The sequence below is a fragment of the Canis lupus genome, chromosome 22, assembly GCF_048164855.1.
Source record: "Canis lupus baileyi chromosome 22, mCanLup2.hap1, whole genome shotgun sequence".
Classification (NCBI taxonomy): Eukaryota; Metazoa; Chordata; class Mammalia; order Carnivora; family Canidae; genus Canis; species Canis lupus.
In genome coordinates this window covers 8,855,302-8,866,800 of record NC_132859.1, presented here as the reverse complement: position 1 = coordinate 8,866,800, position 11,499 = coordinate 8,855,302, and the positions used below count along the sequence as shown (strand labels likewise).

Here is an 11,499-nt window from a genome sequence, read left to right as displayed (position 1 = left end):
CAGCTGCTCTTCCAGATAAGAGCTGAGGCATAAAACTGGCAGAGGGTCTTGGGCAGGCAAAGAAGAACCATGTGGTTCATCCTGCCTGTGGGTCTGATCGCTACCACCCTTGCAATTGCTCCTGTCCGCTTTGACAGGTAAATCTCACTGTCCTGCGTTCCAGTCTCTATATAAGAAGAGAATGAAGGAATGCTTTACAGTTCACATGTTTCATCTTTCTACATTCTTAAAGGGAGAAGGTATTCCGCGTGAAGCCCCAGGATGAAAAACAAGCAAATATCATAAAGGACTTGGCCAAAACCAACCAGGTAAAGCATTTAGAGGGTTATTTTATCTTTTCTTTCCATTCTCTAAAAGCTGCCTCTTTTGTATTTTATTTGTAATGCACACAGAGCTCCCAAAGACAAACATGGGGGAAGCGGCTGGAGCTACTTGGAGAATTCAGCCAGTGACCACTATCGTGCTTTCCTCGTTTTTACTTTTGTCCCCAAATTGCCACTCCTGTTTTCCTTCCCAAAAGCTTTGCAAAACAACAGCTTTTTCTAGGTGAAATTGTGAAAGAAGGAGGGGGTGTTCTTGGTATCTTTCTGGGAGCCTCTCCCCCTCCCTGCTAGCGCCTTGCCTGCTTCACTCTCCTCTCTCCCACCCTGATCTCCACCAGTGGCATAGTTTCTCTTAAAATTATGATAGCATCAAGGTACTCGTTAAATGGTAACATCAAAGTAATGTTTTATAATGTCATGATGCGACCATTCCCAAGAGTAGGTCCATTTTAAAAGGAAACTCTTCAAGTTTGATCATTCTTTTAAAATTCAATGAACTAACAATCATTTTATCATTTATTCAGCTGTTCCCATACACAAGGCACACTGTGCCAGCTACCGTATACCTATCATTTCAAACTCTCAAACAGATTTTCAGTATCAGTGGTATAATTGAACCTACTTAACACAAAAGAACCGAAGTTCAAAGACAGTAAATTAAGTGACCAAGATGACACACAGCAGACTTAAATCCAGTACTAAATCTGAGATTTAGTACCACCACCACCACGACCACATCAAACTAATAAAAAGTTCAGCTGTTCAAATTTCTCAAATGTTTTTCAAATCCATACTTTCCTCTTCATTCCCGTGCCACTGCCAAATTTATGTCTGTCCTACCTTTCACCAGGACTATTTCAATGCCCCTTATCCAGGGTTCAGGTTATAGTCCTGCCTCATCAGCACTACAGCCTGACTGCTCTAAAACTGAATGATTATACTCTTCCATTTGAAGGTTTCTAGTGAGAGGCAGCCTAGTATGGAAAGAGCATGATCTTCAAAGTTTTGTATATTAGCTCTACACTTGTTCTGTGGCCTTAGGCAAGTTACTTGGCCTCTCTGGATCTCAGTTTCCTCCTCTGTAAAGTGAGGATAATAATCATAACTACTTCCTAAGGTTGTTATAAAGACTAAGTAAGCTAATAATTGGGTGATGCTCAGAAGGGCGCCTGCTCATAATTAAGCATGGCAGAAGCATTTTCTGTTGGTATTGGTGTGATATTTGAAGTCCTTCATGATCTGCCAAACTGCCAATCTTTACAGTCTCCTGCTCCTCTACCCTCTTTCTCACTGTTAAAGCTCCATGAACACCAAAAATGCCTTTAAAACACACTACATCTCTCATATGTCCAGTTTATGCTGTGGCTTTCTGATCAAAATAAATCAATACATATTGGTTGATTCACAGCACCTCATATTAGCATATAACAGACTGCCCTAGAGGTAGAGTGAGATTCAACTACAAAATACCCAGGTGGACTTAGACATGTCTACAAGCCTGGAATTCTGGGTGGGAATTGAGCATTTCCTTCACATTTCCCAGGTTGGGGAATTGTACTTCATTTGGTTTCACAATTGAGTATGATTTTGAAGAACAACAAGAATTGGAATCTTCTAAAAGTTATTTTAACCTGAATGCTACCCTTTTGGGCACATTCACCAAATTTCTGAAATTCTCAGCTAGAGAAAGAAAAAGAGAAGGGAATCAGCAGCCATTAAATGCCTGCAGGTCCCAGAGCTCATATTTATTTCACAGTATTTACAACATTCCCAATGGAGTCCTCCTAATCCTAGATTTTAGAGAAAAGGACTGAAACTCAAGGAGTTTTAGTATTGCCCAAGGACATACTGCCAGAAAAATGACAAGGCTGGAGATTATTATGCCTTCTGTTGGACACAAACTTTCCAGGAATTCCATACTTCACAGGGACAACTGGTTTTGAGGCCTGATGCAGGGGCAGGGTGGGGGGAGCCATATTTTTAATCTATATTCCCAATTAGAGACAGATTCTATGTAAATGAATTGTGAAACAACCCAAATCAAGATGGTAGAAGGAAACAGATGAATTAAAACTACCCTTTTTTTGCACTTATAGATATTACCTATGTCCTAAAAAAGTGATCAGTACAAATGATCTCTCCCACTCCCTAATATTCGACAGTATATTTGGACACTCTCATAAGCCTATTAAGAACAGGATCCATGCCTTGGCCACATTGAACCCCAAATTCCTTTTGTAGTGTATGACACATATGTTTCTTAGGAAATATGTGTTGCATGAACAAATAACTGTGACTAACATTGAATTCATCTTCACAGCTTGACTTCTGGTATCCAGATGCCACCCACCACGTAACCGCTAATATGACGATAGATTTCCAAGTTAGTGAAAAGGAATCCCAGTCCATCCAGTCTGCCTTGGACCAAAATAATATGCACTATGAGTAAGTCCTATGAAATATTCCAAAATTCAAATTCAATGTTTGGGGTATCTTAAAATTAAGAAGGAAGTACTATTTTTTAATTGGGCTAAAAAAAAAAAAAGTTCTATGAGATAAAAATTTACAATTACTTCCAAACAGACTATTAAGGCCTGCTTACAGAGGTGATGAGATCACTCAGCTATTCAACTTCCATCTTTTTTTGTTCTGATATTCAAGGACAATTACCTATGTCTGCCCTCTCCTCTCAAAAATCAGCTCCAAAAATAAAAAATTAGTAAGGACATTGTGCACTTGCACAGGAATGGATGGTTTAGCCATACTCCTCGCCTCTGACAGGTAATCAACACTGAGCTCAGGCACTACTAGTGACTACCAGCACCGCCTTCTTGAGAATTTGAATTCTCTTGCTACATTAAAGGAGACCCAAAAAACTGTGCTCATCTTTGAGTCATAGATGTGGGAAATAAGACATATAATAAATAATTCTTTATGAAAGAAATTCTTCTCCAGAGAAAACAAAAGCAATGCAATAAGAGTAAAACTTAAATCTAACAGGAGAGAATTCTCAAACGGCCAAAGATGCAGAAATGAGTCATTGTGGTCCCATAGAGAAATAAGGGAAAATTAGAACTCACTGAAAACCAAACATGAGCCATGCACAGTCTGGACCGCAGGCAGTGAATAAGGGAGCCCAGTGATAAATATTACAAATCTACACATAACATAGAAAACAAAATGTGTTTGATGTACTGAGGGGTCCTGTTTTAACTCCACCAGCCCTTGTCATCCCAGTAATTCCCTTTACTGAGACACTCACCATTTAAAACACTGCTAAAAAAAAAATAATAAATAAATAAATAAAAATAAAAAATAAAAAATAAAAAAATAAAACACTGCTAAGCGCTAGATCTTTCTTTTTGACTTGCTGTTTCATGCCTCTGCTACCCAACATAGAGCTATATGAATCCTTCTACTCTGGCTGAAACATATCAGGTCAATATTGCAGGACAGGATTTACTCCTGCTTATCCTGACTTGATTATGTTTTTACTGCTACAATACTCTTAATAAATATAAACTCTATTGAAATCAAGGAAAGAGAAATAAATATAAGGCAAGTAAAAAAATTCTTATTCATGGCTTAATCACTGTTATTTGTGATTGTTGCTGATGACTGTCTTTGTTTTTGCTGTTGTTTCAAGAGGGTTATAAAGCAAATGTAGAAATTAATAATTGAGGAGCACATATTCAAAATTGATTTATATCAGCATTTAATCCTTTCTAATTAATATATCAATATGTGCTTTTCTGTATTCTTATAAGTTGCACCATTAAAATTAGAAAGACACTTTATAAATGGACCTCCAAGGTCTCAGAAATTAGTAATGCATTAGAGACTCTCTACTTACACTAAGGTTCAGATGGTCTTGATTTTTCATCTAAAAAAAATCACCACCAACACCACCACCAACACCACTCCATATACTCCCTGGTGCGTGCCTGTGCCTCTTGATTCACTTCACAGTTAGTCTTCTTAAATATGTGCCTTGATTATCATACTCTTTATTTTACTTCATTAGTATAGACCTGACCCAATTTCCTGTGATCAACTAATTCTTACAAAGTATCCAGTCTAAGCTAAAATAAATTTTAACTGGTCAATTTTGTTTAATTTGATTTGAACAGCAATAGAAGAATAAAGTATTAGGTTTTCCTTAATATCCTGGTAATGTAGACAAAAAGCTAGTTGCTTGACATGAGTGTGGACAATGGAATAAATCACTGATTTATTTAGTAGCTGAGTATTAATTTATTAATTTAATTTTTTAGTAATTTAACTTTCTAAATTTTAAAAAAGTCACACACAGATACTTTAAACTAAATAGTGGTTTATATGCACCTCTACCTCCTCTTTAGACCTCTAGGTCTCTCTTAGGCTGAAACAATTCTGACTCAAACAGAGGTGTAAATCCAGATCCTCACAAATATAGTGTGTTTTTCACTTTGTCTTTATGCCAAAATACTTCCTTGCTATCTACATAAAAAATCAAAGGGTTTTTTTTTAGATTTTTAAAATTTATTTATTTTAGGGGGGGGTGAAAGAGAGAGAGAGAGTATGAGCAAGGAGGAAGGGTACAGGGAGAAGAGACTCTCCACTGAGCAAGGAGCCCAGTGCAGGAAGCAGGACTCAATCCCAGGACCCTGGGATCATGACCTGAACCGAAGGCAGAAACTTAACCAACTAAGCCACCCAGGCACCCAAGAACCAAAGTGTTAAAACTACCAATAAAAATTAGTTTTATCTAATTAAGACATGATTTCTAGAAATTGGTCCAAATTAGCCACAGTTGTGGGAAAGCCACATAATTAGATAGTTACCTTCCTCAGAAATATAAATATGTAAAGTGATCTGTGCAGACAAGGACTATTTAAATCTTGTCTCCAAGTACTAATTATATAGATAATTTTATTTGCATATTAATTATATGTGTTACTTGGTGTCAGTCAATAACAGAACAGTATTCTAAGAACAGAAACATCTGGTGGACCCAGGCACCAGTCTGAATAAAACCACATTTAGAGGCTGGTTTGACACAATGATTTACTTAGACACCCTTCATTAGACAGTGCATATAAACCACTGTTTAGTTTAAAGTATCTGTGTGTGACTTTTTTCAATTTTTAGAAAATTAAATTACTAAGATTTGATTTTAAAGTAGCATATTTGCTCCGTTTTTATTTACACTTTTACAAAATCATAAAAGACTAAGTCTGAAAAACAAATAATACCTACATACCAACAAACCTGAACAGCCTAGTGAATAAATGTCTTAAGAGGGGCACTTGGAAGGCTCAGTGGTTGAGCGTCTACCTTCGGCTCAGGTAGCAATCCTGGGCCCGGGGATCAAGTCCCACATCGGGCTCTCCACAGAGAGCCTGCTTCTTCTGCCTATGTTTCTGCTTCTCTCTCTATGTGTCTCTTATGAATAAATAAAATCTTAAAAAAAAAAGAACAGCACATTTATTGGACTGAGTCTACAGGAGAAGAAACCATATTTAGATTCAGCAGTTAAAAACCCTAGTGTTTTTACTAGTTTTTTGCATTTTAGATATTTGTATTTGATACATTTTAGATTATCTTTTCTTTGATCAAAAGGCAAAATTAGAAAATAAAGAAATGTTAATGAAGGAAAGCAGAAATAAACTACTAATATATATGGTATAGCACAAATATAGTAAAACAAATGATACAATTAAGTGAAACCTTAGTAAGATATACATAAGATTATATGAGAAATGCAAAAGAAATCTGCATCAAACTGACCAATCTATATCAAACTCACCTTTGACACTTCATATTAATGTCTAATTATCTAATAATGTTCAGTCAGACACAAATTCATATGTCAAGTGTATATATATGCCACTATCAGATAAGTATTCCAATCAAATAAATCATTCTAATGTCTTGTCCCATTCATTTTTCCTTTTGTTCTACATTTTTATACAGTAATTGTCCAAGAGTAAAACAGGTTAGGTTGATACCTGCTACAAAAGGCAAAGAGAGATTGGTCATGATGGAAAGCATAAAGTGTGGTAATTTAGAATGTGGATTCTCAGTGAGGCTGTCTGGGTCCAGTCCCATTTAAACTACACATTAGGTATTTAAACATCGACAATTAAACATTGACAATTTAACTTCTCTTTACCTCATTTTCTTCATCTCTAAAGTGGTATTTCATAGAGGTTTCATGAAGATTGACCGGGACCATAAAAATTGCCCTTTGCCTATTTCCTTTATTTACTTCACTAATACAGGTAAGGAGAAGACCACTTCACATGTGTTTACATGAATGCACACATAAACACTCTCTACAACAGGGGATAACTAGAGGCTATCATTAGATGTTCCCTTCCCCTCCTAGTGAATAAATTAGTGCCTTAAAGTTTATTGTCCAACACAGAGGTGTGCCTCAAATGTTGGGAAATCCATGTCAGTAAATGCCAAGTTGGATACATGCTAACCCAATTAGGGAGTTACTGGGGACAAATGGGATCTTGTAGAAATCTGAAGTCATGCTTTTTGAGTAGCCTTTATGCTGGAATGTGGGCATGGAGGAAAAGAGGCAATCCAGACCTCCAGTTCATAAAACATCTTAACAATGACTCTGCATTCCTGGAATATGCTTCGCCATCTCACACACACACACACACACACACACACACACACACACACATACACACACACACCCTAGATCCTATGGCAGTCACATACATTGGCCTACCATTCTCCATTTCTTAGTTACTTTCTAAAAGCAACAGATGGAGGGAACATTGAAATTGTCAAAATAGGATTTATTTTGCCTCTTCTCTGAAATTATCTACTTCCTAACCTTGGGACACAGCCTTCCAAGAGGGCTGGTCAACTGGGAGAACTTTGCACAATACTCAGTAAACTAAGAAGACTACAGGTCTAAGGTCAATACCCAGGGATTTTATTCACTCCTTGTGACTGGAAGCACTGTTGTATAATGGCTCACAGCTGGATTACTGAAGTCAGACACCTCTATGTTCAAATCCCCACTTCTGCATTGTAAGAGTTGTGTCAACTTTGGAAACCCCTATCTAACCTTTGGGGATGATAATGGTACCCAATTAATAGTGACGATATAAAGATGAAATGATAAAATGTAAATACCATGCTGAGCTGAATGCCTGGCACATAAGAAAGGTTCAATAAACATTAGCCATTTACATCATTAAATCCTCAATAATAATTATTTATCCTTTCATCTACATTTACAAATTTCTTTAACAAATTAAGCAAATCTTGGAGTGTTAAAATAATATTTGGGAGAAAGTAATTTGGTTTCATCTGTTTAAGCCTGGCTGCTGGTTAGTAGAAGGGCTCATGAAAATAACATCTGGCCCTAGTTCTTAATTTCCAGCCTTAGGCTTAATTTCTAGTCCCTATCAGCAACAATCTGGCACCATTCTGATGTCCTCATGCAGCTGCTTTATGGAAAGGTCGTATTTTAGCTCACACGACTTTCTTTTGCTGCTGTTATCACAAGAGCTAAATTGATATGTGTAAGTCTAAAAATATTCTTAGATACGAGCTTCCTGTGACTAATTAATACTACCTTATGTTACAAATCAACCTCTGGGACCATAATATTTCTCTTTTGCTTGGTTCCACTACGTCTATAAATGCAGGTAAAGCAAAAGCTTCACACCCTCTTTAGAACTTAAAACAATCAAAACAAAAACTTAAAAGAAATTCATTATATCTATAGTGACCACCCAAAATATAATTTCTAACTCTCTCCGGCTTTATGAGTTTTAGTGCAACATACCACACCTGATTCCTAATCTGTAGTCATAATTTTTCTTCTGAGAAATCCCAGATTCACCAGAAGTCAAAAGCCAAGCATACAGTGAATTAGATATAATGTGCATAATAATGTGTTTGTCAGTAATGTTAATGGGAATCAATATTCATGAGTAGTACTTGGTGTCATGTGCTAAATAAACTCTAATTAGAAGTATTCCTCATTTATCTTCTGTCTCCAAACTCAGATCAGTCAGTCAATCAGCAAGAAAAAACCGACAAGTAGAGTGGGTGCTACAGTGTCATAGTTCATTATCATAAGAAATTGAAGATATCAGAGTCAAACAACTACACATCACCGAAGCCTGGTTTAAAGACATATTAAGTCTGGGAAGTGGTTGTCAATTTTGAGACTAAACTTCAGTATCATATTGAGCTTCATGGGGCACCTATGATTTGCCAATCACTTCCCACATTTCAATTCCTTTCATCCTCACCACAATCCTGGCTGACACGTTTGTTTCCATTGTAAAAGTGAGTAAACTGAGGCTCAGAGAAATAATTAACCCATCCAAGATCACATAAAGTATTAAGCCAATATGGCGCTGGGACTCAAGAATGACCACAGAGCCTCTTCCCACCAGGTCACTACTTCCTTTTATGATTAGGTTCATGGAGGTGAAAGAGTATATGATACTGTCCTAAATAATTAGAACACATGTTAAAAAATAGCATCTTCCTACATAGGATTTACTGCTAACAGAAGGAAAATATATAGGCATTTCATCAATAATAATAATAATGCCTTTTTTTAATAGAAGTCAATTGAAAATATAATCCAAATAAGGAAACTGCTCAAGTACAACTTCAAATAATTCTTGATTTTAAATATTTCATTGAAATATCTCTATTATAAGCCATCAATCTCTACCCTGCAAAATATAGTGAATACTATAGTTTAATTTGGTTAAGGAATTACCATTACCAACACAAATTTCCACACTGTGCTATAAAAGAATTATATCAAAAAATAAAAAAATAAAAGAATTATATCCATAAAGGCCATTTACATTATTAAAATATGCTGGGTCATTTGGATTTACACCAAAGTACTGACCCCTGTGTTTGCTAAATCCTTCTGTTTATGCAGTTTATTTTCCTTTTTTTTTTTGGCTGTTAACCATCACCTACTGATAGTATGCTTGCTTTCTATTAATCATTTTACCTATGTCCAATGGATTCCTTCTAGATTAAATAAGACTTTTATAATAATATCTAAAATGAGATGAATGAAGCTTTTTGTGAGGGCATTTGTTAATCTCTGATGGCTGCAACTTATATTTAACATATTAATGAATTTAATAATAAAATTCAATGCAACTAGACACCAATGGACTATAATAATTTGATCATATAGATAGATACCACCATATTAATCTCAAGTGGCAATCAACATTATATGTAGTGGTGAAAGGGGTTTTTTGTTAAAAGCAGAAAAAAAAATAGAATGCCCTCTTTTACCACTATTATTTTCCATTGTTCAAAGAGTTTAATCAGTGAAATAAAGCAGAGGGAAAAATAGTTATTGGGAAAAAAGCAGAAAGTATAAATTTTTTACAAAAGAAATAACTACCCTAAAGCCGTAACGGTATAAATAAAAAATTATCAGAAGTAAAAAGATCGTTTTTTAACTAATAAGGTGGCTAATCGGTAAGTATAACCAAAGTGATGTTTTTTAATGTATGAATGACCAGTTCAAATGTTAATGAGAAAAAAGCCACTCACAAGACCAATAAAGATATATGAATAAACAAAATATACAAAATTTTACTGAAGAATCAAAAAGATAGCTTTATTATGGTCCATTATGAGTAAGATTCTTCTCAAATTTATTTCTAACAGTACAATTCTAATGAAAACTTATATTTTTCTAATAATTCTAATAACTTCTAAAATGATTTAGACCAAACATTTACTAAGAACAGGTAAAATTAGTCAAAAACTTGGAAACAAGAATAAGGATACCCTCCATTAAATAATAAAATTCAATATTACAACTATAATTAAATATGGTTTGTTTCCTTCACAAGAGGAGGATAACTTCAGTGGAGCACAATAGAAAATCCTCAAATAGACAAAATATACAAAAATATTTGAGTACATATGAGATGACAACAGTATTTTTGAAACATAAATCTTAAAGTCAAGCAAGGTTGTATTCAAACTCCCAAACCCAACACACACAAATTATGGGTATTTAAGCTTTCTAAGCAACAATGTCCTCATGTCTAAAATGATGATAATATTAACATGATAAAAACAAAATAATGTATGTAAAGCAGGACCTGTCCCATATTAAACAAATGGATGTTCAAGTGAAAATATCAAGTAGGCAGCTGGATGCACAAGCCACAGGAGAAGTAGGAGAAGAGCCAGGGTAGTGGTAGCTTCAGGGGAGAGTCCAGAACTGGAAGTACGAATATGGGCAACCATTACAGCCATGGAATTTAATGAGATGATAAGATGAGAAAACTCAGGAATAGAGATGAAAATAGAAAAGAGGGTTGAGGTATAAAGCCTCTCTCTGGGTCCCCATCATTAGGCTCCTAACAATTCCTCCTGCCTCTAATTTCGCCCTCTCAAAATCACCCTAACAATTTTCTAGCTCTATGACTATGGACAAGTAACACTTTGTGTCTCAGTTTTCTCATCTGTAAAATGAGGATAATAATTTCATGTGAAGATTAAATGAGTTAACGTACATAAGGTAGTTAAAGCAATGAATGGCACATGGTAAGTGCTAAATGCTTACGATTACTGTTATTTAAGTTTCTCCCACCTCTGGGGTGCCTGGGTAGCTCAGCTGGTTAAGCAAGCATCGCCTTCATCTCAAGTCATGATCCCGGGGTCCTAGAATCAAGCCCCATGGTAGGCTCCTTGCTCAGCAAGGAGTCTGCTTTCCCCTCTCCTCTGCCGCTCCCCCTGCTTGTGTGTGCACTCTCCCGCACAGCTCTCTCTCTCTCTCTCTTCCAAATAAATAAAACCTTTAAAAAGAAAGTTTCTCCCACCTCTCAAATATGAAGTGATAAGGGATGGTCAACAAATTTGTGCATAAGAACATGCACTGTTGCCTGTCTGCTGTGTATGTGAATGTGTGTGTGTTTGAAGAAAGAGAGTTACTATAGATCAATGCTAATTAACAGTAATATAATGCAAGCTATGTGTGCAATTTTAAAGATTCTAGTAGCCACATTAAAAAAGTTAAAAACCAATAGGTAAAATTAATTTTAGCAAAATACTTTATTTAACCTAATATAATTACTTCAAAATATTATTATTTTAACATGTAATGAATCTAAAACTCATTAGTGCAATGTTTTACAGAATTTTATATACAAAG

General features: G+C 35.6%; 1 protein-coding gene across 1 annotated transcript in view; it reads left to right on the top strand.

Annotated features, from left to right (window-relative positions):
- Positions 1-11,499, top strand: part of CPA3 (carboxypeptidase A3) — a 29,121-nt gene continuing 17,622 nt past the window's right edge. Inside the window, exons 1-3 of the mRNA XM_072793649.1 lie at positions 1-137; positions 233-308; positions 2,644-2,768. Of these exons, the coding sequence (XP_072649750.1) occupies positions 70-137; positions 233-308; positions 2,644-2,768 (269 nt within the window). The 5' untranslated portion in view covers positions 1-69. The remainder of the gene's footprint in view (positions 138-232; positions 309-2,643; positions 2,769-11,499) is intronic.